General features: G+C 34.9%; 1 protein-coding gene across 1 annotated transcript in view; it reads left to right on the top strand.

The window, feature by feature from the left end:
- Positions 1 to 16838, top strand: part of PRKX (protein kinase X-linked) — a 62240-nt gene extending 45402 nt beyond the window's left edge. The window contains exons 5-9 of the mRNA XM_029999043.2: positions 2131 to 2226; positions 6553 to 6610; positions 9196 to 9273; positions 12328 to 12476; positions 13003 to 16838. Coding sequence (XP_029854903.1) covers positions 2131 to 2226; positions 6553 to 6610; positions 9196 to 9273; positions 12328 to 12453 — 358 coding nt within the window. The 3' untranslated portion in view covers positions 12454 to 12476; positions 13003 to 16838. The remainder of the gene's footprint in view (positions 1 to 2130; positions 2227 to 6552; positions 6611 to 9195; positions 9274 to 12327; positions 12477 to 13002) is intronic.
- Positions 16839 to 17116: the final 278 nt, after the last annotated feature.

Below are 17116 nucleotides of genomic sequence, written 5' to 3'. Positions count from 1 at the left end.
ACTTTAAGCAGTATTGCCATTAAATTATTATAGAGCCAAGTGTGATTTAAATTTCTCTCAAGAATTCTAGACATAGTAATTTCGGATTTTCAAAGTGGGAAAGCAAAGAGCAATTTAAACATATGTAAATATGTAAAAACTTATACATACTTCTTATTCTTCTTTTTTGTACACTACTGAGGTGTGAAGAATGTTTGGAAATGGAGGGAAAAAACCTTGCTGCATTTCATATCAATCTGCTTACTTGCAGCTGGCACCTTTGTAATACATAGTTACAAAGTCTCATTCTAATTGCTTTATGCATTTATAGATGCTAATACCTAATAACAAATACAAAATTGGAAATTTGAGTGTACTGCTTGTCAACTTGCTTTGGAGAATGTGAAGAAAATAATGTTGCCTGACTGAAAAAGAAACTTTATATGATAGTCTCTGTGGTGTGGGAAAATTTTATATATGTTAAATATCTATCACATTTTCCTTGTTCTTTAGTGTCAGAGCAGGAATTTACAAAAACACAAATATTTTTTCCTGAGATTCTTATATTTTCCAGTTTCTTTCTAGCTGAGACTGTTCAGTTTTTCAGAATGAAAATACTCTGGCTTTCTGAACACCATCAACAAATGTTCTTCAGCCTTTCCTTAACCATATAGTTTTAGCACATATGCTTTTCTGTGCTTTGAAGTATTACTTTTTTTACTTTATGCATACAGACAACTTTATTTAACTATTCTGATGGAATTTGGTTTTGTTTGTGGCTGAATTTTACAGTATTTCAAAGGAAACGCTAATTCACTTGACCATCAGCTGAATAATGAAGACATTAGTACTTCTGAAAATACGTAATGGAAATAATGTAGGGTACTTGTTGAAGAATAAGCTAGTTTGAGTAGCATAAAATGAAGGAAAGAATGTGAAATGAAGAAACGTTGTTTTCACCCTTGTTTGTGCTACCAATGATTTCCAAAGCCACCAGCACTGTATTTGTGTGTGTACACATGCAGTTAAGTTCTCTTAGAAAGTAATTATAAAATGTTAGGGAGATGTGAAAATATTTTAAACGTTAGACTGTAATGGTGGTTGGATGTTACTAATATGGTTGATACTCAAAATCCCTTTTTTTCTATTCTGTAGGGGTTTTGAGACAGATGCATAGTAGGAGGGATGCTTTGGTCATGTTACAGAAGTCAAGGCGGGACTGAGATTAGTGAATGAGTAGTTAGTTATTCCATTCCCCTAGAAGGTTTCCTGTGGTAACTTCTAAAAAGGTGACTGCCACTCTGAAAACTTGTTGGCACTTGGGCTAAGCTGCTTATACTGACTGTACTGATGCACCCATACTGAGCCTCTTGCGGTAATCAGGGTATGTATTATACTAGTAAAGGAAGCACAACAGAAAACTTTCAATTCTTACTGTAGCTATAAGACAAGAAGTAGTCTCTCTGTTAGCTCGTAACTTCATGAAGAACTTTCTAGAAAATAGCAGAAGTAGAAATTTAATTGCATCTTGGTTTACTGATCATCTTGGGAAGATTATGAAACAAGTACTTTATCTGTCCAACACAGAAAGACAGCTGCACTTGAGAGAATTTCAGGTTCTGAACAGTCTGTCTCTTTCACACCTTCTCTAACAAAACATATATACTTGAATTCCAGAAGTACAATAAATAACTGAATTGGACAATATTCATATGAGGCTCCTTTGAAACTTTAAATAGAAACTAGTGAATAAGGAAGGGTATGCCTGCAGTTACAGGACAAGAACAAAAATGGTAATGCTGTTTTGGAAAGTATACCCTGGGGTTTTATAGATAAAGGCAAAGCATTTTTTTACTTTAACACTGGAAATTTGTTTCATAATTGATATTTTTACTGTATTAATGTAACAAAAATCTCTCTTGTAATACTTCAGTTCTAATTCTGTATTCATGGTGCTGTGTACAAAAAAGTTTTTTGTTTTGCAATAGCAGCCTTAACTTGTTATTCTTCAAGTTAGTATTTGATTGATGATGCCCTACCATAAAGAACTATATAATAGTTTCTGAGGGGAATTACTATAGCATCATAATGTTTATAAGATTTTTTAGAAATTCTTTTTCTAACCTCTAAAAATTTGCTGTATTAAAATAGGTTTCCTCCGTTTTTTGATGACAATCCATTTGGTATATATCAGAAGATTCTTGCTGGCAAAATAGATTTCCCGAGGCATTTGGATTTATATGTAAAGTAAGTCCATGACTTCCAACACTGTCTTTTTATATTCTAAACACCTCCTGAGCACTGTTTCTAAAGGATCTTCATAGAAGACCAGATACCAGATTCTGATTTTCTAAAATGCCACATTGGAAAATATTTTAATTACATTTACTCTTGCAGTCCAAGTAAAATCATGTGTTTGGTAGTTTTCAAGCTGGAGATACATTTGTAAGATAGTATCTGCATCTCTTACTTTTCTGCATATTTTGGAATATTAAATGCTTTTCTACCTTGTGCAAAGCTCGTTGGTACCAGGTTGGTGCCTGGAAGAAAGAAAAGAAGAGAAATATGAGGAGATAATTTAATATGAGTAAAAATTAGGAGAGCAGGAAGCGAATACTAAACTGTTCCTTTGTATGCATATGAGCCAGTTAAATCACTCTGCAACATAACTATTTGAATGAACTGTCTGATACTTCAGAAGTCCCAGTATAAAATCAACTTCCATTTCTGATAGCAGGGCCCCAGTTCAATATGCAGTCTTATATATGCATGTGTGGGTTTTATTCATAGTATTTTGCAATTCTGACAGGTATATTGCAGATGAAATGCTTTTTTCCCTATTGAAAAATTCCATAATTGAAATAATTGTTAGTACACATTAGAACAGAAGAAGTGCAATTTTAAACATGAAGTTTCTGCTCAGAAGCAGAGATGACTGAGTGAACGAGGACAGGAAGTTATTCTTACGTTCCCAGGTTAATCATTCAAGGTGTTTTGAAGAAGTGACCATAGAGATGGCACTTGCTTACTGTCACTAGGTAAATAGATAAAATGTATGGTAAATCTAATGAAATCTGTCCAACTTTCTCTGAACTGTTATGAATTCTCTTGCAAAAATAATCATTTGGGGAGGATTTCTTAAGCCTCCACTGAATCATCAGGTGCACCGAATCAAGCACGTCTACATCACATTAGGCTGATTAATGTCTCATATTTGTGTCTGTTCTTAACAGAGTTTTCCCTTATTATCTCGATGCTGTTTCCAATTTAATGTAGTCTCATTGTTTTGTCTTCCCAACCCAGTCTGTCTTAAGAAGAAAACTGAGTATCTCACATAGTGTTGTGTGCACTAAAGTATAAGAGTGTGACCAGAAAATGAACAGCTCAAATGAGGTTATTATCACTAGCAACCTGTCTAACATGGTGGAAGCATTTAAAAGTAGAGATGCTGCTAGCTTCTGTTCGTGCTTGACATTCACAGACCACCACTGATTTCTACTGTCCAGAAGATGCCTGATGCTGTGAAGTTTCCTAGTTATGGTAGTAAGCATGCATATGCAGGTTTTGCTCTTCAGTCTAGACGTGACTGCCAATGAATTGTAGGATACATTAATCAACATAGCTGTTGATACACCTCTTTCCCAGCTTTTCTTATCCAGATGTCCTTTCAGTGTGTGTTTGGCAGCTTGTTCCCAGTACACTCCTGCCTTTAAGGGGTCTCATGGGATTCTAGCTTGGGCTTTCCTCCTTTCACACCTTGGTTTTGGGTGATCTCATTCATTTGTGAGGCTTCACCTGCTTTCTGCAGTGAGTTGTTAGCATAATGTATCTCTCTTCTGTCAACCCCCCTTCCTTTTTTTTGAACCACAGTATGCAGAACTGGATAGTCTTTGACATCTGCGCCATTAGCTTAAAGCAGGTGCCAAGATTATTTTGTCCTAAGGCGACAGTCTGCTTCTTACCTTACTTGGATCCCGCTTGATTTTTCTCTCTTCTTCCTATCGGTATCTCAGCAAGGAAGAAGACTGTCTTGGGTCCTGTCACATCCAGGCTATGTCTGAAGTATTAGTGCTATACCTTGTTTATAACAATTGAACTCTAACTCTCTGCTTTTAGGCAGCAAAACTGTTTTCCTTTTTGAATTCTGAGAAAGCTTTTCTACCTAGATGCACTACGTAAACTTACTGGTTGACGTTTTTCTGCCCTTGTACCCCCTATCACCCTCCCACGCTTTCTACTTTTTGAATTTGTACTACTTTTGCTTTCCCTCCTGCTGCATGATGTTCACTGTCTCTTACTGTGCTGTATAACTGCTGGGTGTCTTGTATAAGTGCTGTTCCTTCTGGCCTAAGCTACCATCTCTTCACATTGCTCTCTGCTGTGTCCCTTTTGCTAGCCACCTTGCAATTTGATCAGGTGTTTTCTCCAAGACCTTTGTCCTGCATACGTGAAGTCCTTGACACATTTGACCATTAGTTCAGATCTCTTCTGAAGAGCAACTTCTGCCCTGATGATGATGATAAATTAACCAACTAGACATTCCAAAATAAGACTGTCAGCAGAGTTGTGTGTTATTTAATTTCTGATAAAACATAAGTATTAATTATGTTCCACCTATTTCTTTGGCCACTAATGAGTTTATGGGTTATTTCTTTACATTTTTTTTTTTTTTTTGCTTTTGTAAACTTTTCTTTGCGAAGACAATTTTGGAAAATACCAAATGAAACACCAGTGCTACAGCAGTTTAATGGTTATTGGTCTGGAAGGACCTTGGTGTAGAATTTCATTCCCTGCATACATAGAGCAACATATCTATTGGGTTGACTTTAACATGATCATTTCTAAATTACTCTTGAGAAACTATGTAATAAAGAAGTACTAAACAATCTATTGTTTCAATTTAATGGGTGTTTGTTCTATTGAATGCAGCAAATGTCTTCATCTTTAGTGACAACACAGTATCACTGAGCAAGCTCATCCCTTAACTGTTCTCTTATAAGGTGAATTTTTGAAGCAAGCCAAGAATGATCCACTGAATGTTTTCTGGGTATATAGGAATAGGAAACTCCATGATTTATCTTTGGCCATATAGCCTGTGAATCTAGTTCTGGGTTTCTGGATTTTTTTTCAGTCCTCCTTCCGTTTTAAAGCCTGGTTATAGCCGTTCTTGTAGCCTTCTGCAAAAGGAATAGTATTCTCCGCAAAGAACTGGGAGAAGGTATTTCTGCGAGATGACTGTAAAAGGAGTTGGTCACATAATTTAATCTAATTCAAATATTGATTGGCTGGAATGATCATGAGAGTTTTAAAAGTTGCTTTCTACCTTGACTTTTTTATTCTCCTTTTATCTACCACTTGAATATTTTTCTAGCTGAATTTTAGAACTATATTCCTGCCAAATACAACAGCTTTTCAAGCAGTCTAGCACATTAACTCTCAGTTCATATATTTGTGCATACACTTTTATGATTTCAGGGGTAGGTAACAGAATACTGTTTTTGTTTTGGGATAGTAGGTGTTACAGTTAGGGATAGAGAGAGACAGGTGTGTCATTAATATGTTTGCATTCTTTTCTGTAAATAAAACTGTTGGGTTTTTTTAAACCTTCTACAAAGTTAAAAATTGGAATTAGCCATACTCTGTAGATTCCCAGCATTTCATGCAGTATTGCATCTCTCGGGTCTGTTTGAGGCTATAGGAAGAAGGATGGCTAAACTTTTGTTCTTTCCTGTCATTGGTACTTTATGCAATGAGACCAGAATGCTATTATCCTAAAAATAAATAGCAAAATAATCTTTGAGATAAAAAGTAACTGCTTATAGAACTGTGAAGCCAGATTTTTCTCTCAGGTCAGAAGTAATCAAGCCAACTCAATAAATTGTGATGCTCACTTTGATTTATGTTGGGTTTTTGGTGCTTAGTATTTAAAGTACTTTGCTATTAAAATGGAAGTCCGTTATGTCTCTAAACTTGTATTCATCTTTTAAAATGTTGATTTAGCTTTATGTAGAACTGTTCAATGAACTAAAATCTCAGGGGAGGCTTTTCATTTTCAATTAAATTAAAGCTTATAGATGTTAGTAGTTTAAAGCAGATGACTAGCTCATCCACTGTTTCTCTGAATGTTTAGCTGCCACGGTTTAAATGTCAATGTATAAAGTTGAGGGTGCGGCTTTATCAGTATTTTTTTATATATATTAGAGTTGTGTTCTGCCAAATATGTTTGAGATCCATTTTGAGATTTGGAATGCCCAGAAAAATACAAAAATACAAAGAAAGATATAGTACTACTTGGCGGAGGGGCAGGGGAGGAGAAAAAGAGAAAATTTTTCTCCTTTCTTTCTTGAAAGAGTCTAAAAGGAACTTGCAAGAATTCTGCAAGTTCCTTTTAGAACAGGTTATTCCTTTTTGTCATTCACTCTTAAGTGTTCTAAAATATGTAGGAAATGAATGGGTAAATTATACATAGTACTAGCTATTCAAAGGGAAGTATGCTCATATTCTGTAACATTTGTATGACAGTCAAATATAAATTACTTTTGTTTAACAGAGAACATGTTTTCTTTACTGCAGAGACCTTATTAAGAAGCTGCTTGTGGTAGACAGGACAAGACGATTAGGAAATATGAAGGTCAGTATAAAATGTTAGGTGTAATGCAGAACATAGCACAAGGTTGAAAGAATTCTGTAGGAATGATGTAGAACAGCTCTTCTATGGCTTTTGTTTTTATAAGCGTGAAATTGAGATGTATTTTCCCATACATTAATTCAGTTGTGCAATCCTAAATGCAAAGTTTAACAGTGTATTTCTGGAAATCATACTCCTGTTTGCCTGGATTAATGCTATCCTTCTTGACAGTTTCCCTCCCCACCCACCCCCCCCCCCCCAAAAAAAAGAGAGAAGAAAAAAAAAGAAACCCTACGTGTTTCCTGATTAATTTGAAGATTTATATTAAACCATTACATTAGACCAGAAACATGGTGTTAAGTCCTGTAGGACAGCGCCAGCTGATTTTGGTTCTTTCTTGGGAGTTGTTTAATCCCAGAAGGAGCACTAACCAAATTTGAAGCTTAAAAATTATTTTAAGGAATATAAAGGTTGTTGTAGTACCATGATGTTTGGTCATTGTCCTGATAGTTTGGTGGTGGGGCTGATTAAGCACAGTCAAACAGTCTTCCACCAAGGAGAATTATTCATCCCATTCTGAACAGACTTCTGAAGGCAATAGCTTACTAATGAAAAATACGCTCACATGTTCCAGGTAACATTCTAGCCTACCTCAGAAATACGTCTACATCTGTGATATATCAAGGAGGAACACAAAGCAATCCTGTGAATTCTGTGTGATGTCCTGATGTGGTACTACTTGTAATGCCAAGAAGATGACAGCTGTATTACAAGCTTATTTGATTCTGCAGCTGTGCAGTAGCTATGGTTGGTAGTGCAGTGAGAAGTTAGCTGCATGTGAGCAAACTCGGGTACTTTAACAGGCTAGCCAAACTACCACACAAAACTCAGTGTAGGTTAATTTACCCTTTGGCAGAGTAAAATAATCCTGTATTCATTGGCTTGTTATTGTTGTTACAGTGTTGCAGGTACGTAAATTAGCTGTGTAATCTTTTAGTTTTATAGAGACAGCTAAAAATTCCATCTCCTTGGGCAGGGGAGGTTAGAAGTTTGCTTTTTTGCACAAAGCACAGTTTATGATGCACCTAAGTGAAGAATGTAAAAGATGCAGTCATCCAGGTTCCTTGAACATACTGATATAAGTATAGATGCTAGAACCTGCTGTCCAAAGTTCCTTTTCAGAGCCTTTTATGGCACAAACTTAGACTGGTAAGAAAAGCTAGGAAATAAATGTTTTTCTTATCCTTCAGAGTTCTTTCCAGTGTTTTTCGGGGTGGGAGTGAGAGCAAGAGGATTAAAACCAAACTTTCATAAGCTGAAAATTTAGAAAGTTATTGACCAGTGAAAACTTTTTTCTCTTTTGATAGTTTTGAAGGAAGACAAAAACAAAAGCAAACCTTGGTTTATTTGAACATGGGTTTTAGGAAGTGTGTTTGGCTGGCTTTTGTTTTTTGGGGTGGTTTTTTTTGTTTTGTTTTTTGGTTTTTTCTTTTTTGTTTTTTTTTTTTTGTCTGTGGTTGTTTTGGTTTGGGTTTTTTCTGTACAATTGGCTAAAATGTCAAAATCAAAAATAGTTCTAATTTGAAGCGGGATTTGTGGTGGGGGCGGTAGGTCAGTCTTAAGTCTGATCCTTTTAAAAAATCGTAGTTGGTTTAAAAAGGCTTAAATCCCATTGGGCATTTTCTGGCGAAGCATTGTCAGATCTGCTTTTGAGGGAACTAGGTGATAAATTACTCTCCTTGTTCCTTCTTTGGATATGAGCATGGATAGTCCTACTCCATATACATCAGAAAAAAACAAATGTGTGATATGCTTCATTCTGTGGAGCTGCATGTGGTATGAGCTTGAGTGCAGTGCTGTGCATTAAAACTATGCTGTGATCAGGCCTGGGACAGAGAACCAGCTGGTTTTGCCCAGTGCTTAATGCCTTGAGAAGGGGTCTCTGCTTGTACCAAGCTTCATCTGGGGGGCAGTGGGGGAAGACGTTTTCATTCTTTATGCACATAATCAAAACAGTCAGCTCAGAGAGAATAATCATTAAAAGACAAATATGCCTTTAACCGTATATCTAAAATGAAAACAAATGTTTTTATATAAATACTTTAGTAACAGTACTGAGAACCTCTTGTTGTCAGCATTAAACGTCTGTAATATTTGATAGAACTACGTGATTCCCAGGCATAATTTTTATTTGACACCATCAATGCTCAATTTTTTTTTAATTAGTGTGAGAATTAGAAAGTATATCTGAATAAGAGGCATTCTCTAAAATGTTGGAGGAAACAGAAGTGAATAGAACTGCAGTGAAGGATTTTGTGGGTATTTTAAAGCCTGTTCTTGATCTCCCTTGTGTCAGAAGAATGCTGCTAAAAAAAAACCCCAAAACTGGATCTTACTGCTGGAACTCAGGATCTGCTAGGGAAATAAAACTATGAATTTATCCTGTAGAATCCTTTAATGATTATCACCTGAGAAAAGAAAAAAAGTTAGACCATTAGTCTGCCTTTTCACCACAGTTCTTATGGTGAAATACATGCTTTGGCATACTTATAACTCACTAAATATTAATTTTGATTTTTTCTTTAAAGAATGGAGCAGATGATGTGAAGAGACATCGATGGTTCAGGTCTATAGATTGGGATGCTGTACCTCAAAGGAGACTAAAGGTATATTCTGCAAAATACTGCATAGGACATTGCAACAAGAAATCATTGTTCATTTAAGCTGATCTGTTCAGGTTTTGTGGCGTGTTGTGTCTGTGTGTTTGTATGTGTGTATGAGCATGTATGTATATGCACACATCAATAATTACATGCATTTTTGCCCTTTTACACTGCAGAATTAATTACATGAATGTCTACTTGCATTTTTGTCTATATACAAAATGTCTAAGAAAAAAAATCCCTGCTTTGTTTTGCTGAATCTGATTAGTTAATACAACATTTAATTTTCAGTTTTAGGATTTTGTAAGTAATTACTTCTTGTAGGTGTTTTTTTGTTTGGGGGGATGAGGGGAGATTGGCAGTTTGTTGGTTTGATTCCCCGCCCTTATATCTGTGGAAGTATTTTACTCTGGGCTTTAAATTTTTGTGCCAAGTTCAATTCAGGTAAATGCTTTAATAAAATGTAAAGCATATGGGAGTAGGAGGAATAGGGAAGGTGAAAGAGAAGAATTTATTAATGTAATTCTAACATAGTTTTTAACAGCACTGAATTCTAGTATTGTATGAGGGCAGATGTTTGCAAAAGCTATCAACACTGCAAAATGCTTTTTAAAATCCTTTGGAAGTAAAACTGCCTTCTTTCTTTCCTTCCTCAAAGTTCTAACTACTACGATTTCTTACAGCAGTGATTTTCAGCAACATAGGTTGCCATATGCAGTCAATCAAGTACCGCTTAAATGTTTGGTTTTCCTTCTCTTTGCATTAGTTTCTTACAATGAATTTCTGGCTAGATATCTTAAATTGAGTTCTTGCAAAATAATTAAGAGATGAAAATGTTCTTGGTATATTCTTGTAGACAACATCCTAATACAAAGCTATAAGTGACTTTTTTCCTTAAAAAAAAAATAATTTTACATTATTTTAAATTTGTGGGTTTGGGTTTTTTGTTTTTAATGATTACTACACCCAGTTGATGTTTTACGTAGATCTGTTGTAATGAAGTCACATTTTTCAAATTATTTACAGTAAATTCTGCTCACACAAATCAACAAAGAACACAAACTGGGTGATAACATGTTTTATAAGTATTTCAGCTCTGAAGTTTATGACGACCTACCGTATTACCAAATAAATAACAAACTAATAGTATTAAAACCTGAATGTTAGAGGACCGAATCAAAAGTTTCAGGTCCAAACATCCTTTGTGTTGCCTTTTTTTTTTTTTTTTTTTTTTTTTTTTTTTTAATAAAAAGTCACCATGGCATTCAGATTTTTATGAATCCAAAACTTGTTTTCTTAATTTTTCTGATGGTTACATTAAGATCTTAGAAGATGAAATGCTGTTTAATTATACTTCAGAGCAAGGATGTGAATTGGGTCAGAAATTTACGTTGTTATTTCTAGAGGCAGCTATATTCTTCAGAATTAGTTTTCACAATCTCACTATTTCATACTGATGAAGAGACTGAAAATATGAAATAATGGATACAGTGCTCCATTTTCCCTGTAAAAAGTGTGAATTGGCCTATTGTACAAATGAAGCATTGATTGACGGTCCTGATAAGAGCTTAAATATCAGTATTATATAAATAATAGTAATGGCCGAAAGAGAGAAAATAATTTTGTTAATCTAAAATAAAGGATTTTCCTTTCTCTCTTTTTTTTATTTTTCCCTTTTTTCTGCCAGAATGCTTACAGGGAGGTAGGGGTGCCAGGCATTGCCTGCAGTGGAACAGATAGTCCTTGGGAGCAGAGCAGATTCTGCACATTTTCTTAAGCATCTGGGCAGCATACTGTGACTGCTGTATGCAAAAGTAGGACTTTGCTTTTGTCTGAGGCTTAGAAGTACCATCCCTCAGGGACCCTTTCTTTCCCACTGAAAACCTGCTGAGGGCATTGTTTCAAACTGAGAAGCCCAAAAGATCAGATAAGAACTCAGAGCTAGCGGAAGCTGGACTTTTATCTTTTTGAGGAGGTGCAGAATAACATTTTGCTGTACTTTATCGTTCTGTGGTATGACTTTTATTAGCCAGTTTGGTGATCATCCTTAAGGTTTTCTCATTCTAAAGTGTTTGTTGGAGTCCTGACGATAGTTAAGCGCTCTGTCACTGAGAAGGGGTTAGAGAGATGAATGACCCTTGAAAGAAGAAAAGGGGTTTGCCCTACATTAACCCCTGCGATTAATGAAATGTTCCAGAAAGGAGCTTTATCTCATTGCCTGTGGCTAGAAGGGCAGAGTAATCTTGATGCTAGATATAAGACAAGGAAAAACCACCAGCTTTGCAGTACCTGTAGGCAATACTGGAAATCCAAAGGATCCTCTGAGGAAAGAAATAGAAAACAGATATTTCTCTTGGCACCTCCAAGCTTCCTTGAAAAGATCTATTTGAATTAAGATGGTTTTACAGACATGCTTGTGAAATAAGTTTTTGCAGCAATTTCTTTACCTGCTCGAATTTATTGCTAGTCTAGGAAAAAGCATAGTAGGTATTATGAGGCATACACAAATTAGTCATCTCAACCTTCTTGAAAGCAATCGATCTATTTGAAAGCAATGAAGAGGAAGCTTTTTTTCCTTCAATTAGAAAGCAGTTCCCCACACTGCCATCAAGACTCTTTCTTTCTTGAAAGGAACCTAATGTGATTACACTCCTTTTTTGCTCATAGGACACAGAAGAGGGCAAGAGTGAGGAAGGAGAGTGGCAGATTATGCTGTAACAACACGTGCCTGGAAGCTTAGTTGTAGTAATCTTTTACAGTAGCTACCTTTGGTCTGCAAAGTAGCTAGAACTTGAGTGCTAAATAAAACAGGTATCAGTATTACAAGTGTCCTTTAACCACAATATTTAACTGCAATATAGACAAAGTGTTGGGATTTGTCTATGTCACTGCAAGCTTCTCTCTCATGCTGTTCGTTATTTGTGAAAAAGGTGAACTTTTATAAATACATACCCCTTTTGTTTAATCAGTCTTTTACAGAATTTCTGCTTTAATGTGATGGAGAGGAGCTCATTGAGGAAATTGTACTAACATTTTTGTTGTGCTTGTTCTGACTAGCCTCCCATAGTACCAAAAGTATCCAATGATGGGGATACTTCCAATTTTGAAGCTTATCCTGAAGATGACTGGAACAAGATGCCTCCGGTACCCCCTAAAGATCTAGAAATTTTCAAGAACTTCTGAATGCGACATCTACACTGGATGAGGTATGTCCAAATGTCAGGAGTCCTCTTCAAACAATTGCATGTCTGTGAATGAGAGCTGTATGCAGAAATTACATCTTCTGGTTCATAACAGTGATTAATACTTCCTTATAGCTCGTAAAAACAACATGAGTCACAGTAATACATAGTATAAAGTAAACGGTTGAAATAAAATATTGTGAAGCAGGCTTATGGAATGACAAAGGTAATTTATCTCACAGGCTTTGGTGTTCTACAGTGATGAAGAGTTATTTGCGTTGAGATATTTAAGTTGTTCTGTCCTTAAAACTTTTAAAACAGTGTGTTAAAAGCAAATATCTAGATTGATTTGACAGATAAGGAAATTTGATTATTCTTGATGGCAAGATTTTTATGTTAAGAATGAAGACTTCAGTTAGAGGAATAAGATTGTCAGATTAATTCTATACCCTGAATTCTGTCTTATAACTGTGATAGGCTGATAGTTGTCATTCAATTCACATGCTCCACATTGTATTTTGTGTTCCTTTTTCATTATTTTTTGTCTTAGAAACTGGAAGGAAATTGAAGTGCTAAGAGCAAGTCTGAAGAAAAATGGAGTTCATGCGTAAATGAAGACTTCCTTTGTAGATAAGAATGATACTGCATTCAGATATGTATTAGTATATAGTAAATATCTAAAGAGATGGAGGCAGGCAAGAATAACTTTTTGCTGTAAACATTTGACATTAGTTTAGTAAATTGTAATATTGATAGTCTGCTCTGAAGTAGACTCACTAAAATGGTATATTTTAGGATTTTTTTTTTTTTAACTTATGGTTTAGTTAAGTTTCCTGCTATTCCCAGATCCTTTTTGCATAGTTAACTCATAGACTTAATTTTATAAGTTTATACTAAACTTGTGTAATTAAAAGCACAAATTAGTATATATGTATATAATGAATACAATACAACTAAAGCACAGGAACTGTGCAAAGATGTAAATTTTTGTACTTTGCAGAGTCTATGATTTTTATTTTTCAAATAATGTTTTTCAAGAAGTTCTCTAGGAATAAAAATCTTAAAAGGATAAATGAGTTTTTCATCATCTTATATACATTTTATAATTCTTTGTAAAAAATAAAAATAATTAAGTTTTAAAAAAGATTTGTACCTAAAATTTCCAATGCCTCACACTTGCAACCATAGTACTTGAAAGCAGAAAGACAAGGGCATGTTTTATTGTTGATTAAGATGCAACTTAATGGCTAATTTATGAAGTTCTGTTACAGTGATGTCTCTTTACAAACCAGGATATTGAGTGATTATACACTGTCTGAAATGAGATTCCTCACATGAAGACTCTCTGTAAACATGCAATTCAGTGCATACTGATAAAAGGGCTCTAACTAGCTCTTACGGGAGTTGTTCTCTCTCAAGCTTGCTGTCTTCTCCAAATGTAAAGCATGAGCCATAACAGACTTTTTTCATTATTGAAATAGTTGTTGTTGAATGCTTGGCACTTCAGAGTATCAGAGGGAAGACTGAATATATATTAGAGCCTGATTTTTCTGCTCCTGCTTTTGGAAATGTCCTAAAGTCTCTGCTGCCAGGAATTCCATATGTACAGAGTTCAAACCTTAGATGTAAGGAGTCTCTTTTTTCATCCTGTACTAACATCTTTCTAGCAGCTTGAGTACACTGTATTTAGGAAGTATTTGCAGTACTGCTTCATTTTAAGTAGCACCAAATATCGATAAGTGCATATGTATGTATCTATGTATATGAATACACATAAACACGAAGGTAGATTGTATACAAGTCAGGATCTTTTTTTAGGTTTTTTTCATGTTACGTAACGTGAAACTTGTGTTAATATAGGGGAATTGATTCTGAAGTGCTTCGATTTCAAAAAGTAATTACATTCTTTCAGATGTTGTGGTTTTAGATAACTTTCAGTGAAATTATGATATTTAGACCAAAAATATTTTTTTCGAAAGCATATCAGCTCACTGGAATTCCACTACTATGACTGATGGCTCTACATAAAACTCTTTAAGTAGATCATACAGATAGTTTCTCCCACAAATGGCTCTCCACATTTTTGATCTGAAATGCCGTAAGAAATGTAGGCCAAAGATTCATTTTTCTGAACTAAATCCTGAATGCTTATGAAGTAGACATTCTAGTAATTGCTACTGAAATTGCCATGTTTATAATTTTGACAGATCTGCAGCTGGAGTCTCCTCATGAAAAAGTGACCTCCATTTTCTTTTGTTTAGCTCTAAACAGTACAGAAATACTGTTGAGAGCTTGCAGTTTCTAGGGTATTAGATCTATTTCTTCATAAAGCAAGTCTAAGAGATTGCATAACTGCGAAAATGCACAATATTTAACAAAATCAGGATACTTCAAAGTGCTAATTCTGGAATATCATAAAGTCTTCTTGATGTTATGTAAGTGTCACAAGTTGATAGCCCCAGCTACCACTCAGTAAATACTGTGTAAGAATGTATAATGTAATACAGGAAAATCCATAGAAAATTGTCATTTTAACCTGGTAAAAATACTTCATTCTCTTGAGGGGAAAATAAAAAAAAAAAAAAAAAAAGAATCTGGTCCACTCTATTTGTATCTGTGGAATTAGTTATTCGAAATTAGTTGGGAATAACTGAAGCACAGAAAACACAGCTTACTTTGTCTAAGGGGAGCAAGCACAGTTCAGGGGTTTTTTAATGTGTAAGCTTACAGTATTTTATGGAATCTGAGTACTACAAAACCAGTTTCTTATTTAAAAATGTACAAACTGAAACAAGCAAGTATGCTAAATAGAATTTTTTTTTTCTTTTTTTCTTTTTTTTTCCGAATTTAAAAACTGCACTGTGTTTAAGTCTTCAAAAGCTGAGGAAATGAAGTTGCATCTGACTAATGTGCCACAGTGGTGGTTAGAAGTTTTGAATGCTTGAACAACAGGACAGGCGATTGTGGATTTTCTTTTTATGAATCTTATCCATTGCTGGCAGTGGATGCACTGACACTCATTATGATAGAGACTAAAGAAATGAATACAATCTAATTAATAATGCTAATCCATTGACTTAACATTGTTTCCAGAGCCATGTGTACATATGCCTAACTACTGACCTCGTCAACATGCTTTCTAGTACAAAACTTCTTTCAAATTTTTTTATTTAAAATCCTTCACTAAAAGAAAAACCAAAACATTGTTGAAGCATTATTTTAAGTGATCAGTTATTTTCTCTACAGTCTTGAACTTGAGCTGTTATTACCTGCCCATTTTATTTATTTGCACAAGTGAATATTTTATATTAAGTCTTTGCTGGGACTTCGTGGCCCACTAACATAGTCCTGTCTGAGTGCTCATGCAGAAGTCCCCAGATACACACTGCACTAAGGACTCTGGTTTTATGGGGTTTTTTTAAGCAGACTAGAACACTTTTTTATTTTCGATTCAAGTGTGGTAGTCTCTGAAGTTCATTTTATTTTGGTTGCTTCTGTTAACGTGTTTTTGCGTATAGACTGTTGCATAAAGACTGTTTTCTTGGAAGAGCCCGTAGGCCTTTGGTATTCTGCTTCGGTGAACAAGAATGTTAAACATTAAAAAACAACCTTTATTTTTGAGTTTTATATATATATATATTTTTAATTGCCCAATTTGAGGTTTTAAGTGATAAACGTGCATTGTAAACTCAATTGCCTTGTAACCAAATGATATAAATGCTTCATGATTTCAATGGAGAACATGCTGTAGATTTTCCTGTAAATTAGCTTGATCAATGAATATGTGTGCTACTGAGCTTTAACTAATGTGATCTTCCACTGTAGAAAGTCATTGTTAATGGATCAAATATAGGTACTAAACTATGTTTAAATGGATGAACAGGGATTTTGCAGTTTTGAAAGCAATTAAGATATGGCTGTTCCTCAGCCCATCTGCTTGCCATTCAGAAGAGTTGTGATGCAGTGCTTCCTATGCTATAGAATTATTTTTCAGCTTTCAATGACTGTAGCATGATTCCTTTTTGTACTGTACTGTGTACAGACTTTCCATGTTTTGCACTTTTCTATGGCAAACCTTGACTGCTTTATAAATACTCTGTTGTGTAGTATGTAGTGATAGTGGTAGCAGGCATTTGTGTACTGCATAATCAGTTTGAACTGCTAGACTTGCGAGGTTAACTTGGACTAACGTATGTTGCTGGTTGCTTGTTGTAGCTCACATGTATAAGTACTGTTCAAAGTTACAAAGTCAGCCCTCATTGCACAATGAAAATCACTGTGATCTGTACATAAACCCTAGTAAAATTTTATTGCTGTTTAATTTATGTAATATCTGTCAAATCTGGATTCATTTAATAAACCTTTATATCTTTTTAAATGTTTAAACCTAGTTTGCTTCCATTTATGTTGGGAGGAGGTAGAGGTTCTTCATCCAATAAAATGATGCAAGGAAAGAGGAGAGGAGTAGAAAAATAACTGTTCCTTCTTTTCAGGAGTTAAGTCTTTCCAGAGCAAGATGCAAGTGGTGGAACATATTTCAGTTGGCATGGAAGAAGCACCAAAAAAGTATATTTTCAAATTCATTTCAGGTAGTGCACCAGTAATGAAAAGTATTAACTCAGCCTTCTCATTAAACTTTGATTATATGACCTTAATTGCTCCAA

Source organism: Aquila chrysaetos, chromosome 23 (genome assembly GCF_900496995.4).
Source record: "Aquila chrysaetos chrysaetos chromosome 23, bAquChr1.4, whole genome shotgun sequence".
In the NCBI taxonomy this organism is placed as follows: domain Eukaryota; kingdom Metazoa; phylum Chordata; class Aves; order Accipitriformes; family Accipitridae; genus Aquila; species Aquila chrysaetos.
The sequence above is the reverse complement of the archived record's forward strand: the minus strand, read 5'-3'. Positions and strand labels throughout refer to the sequence as shown.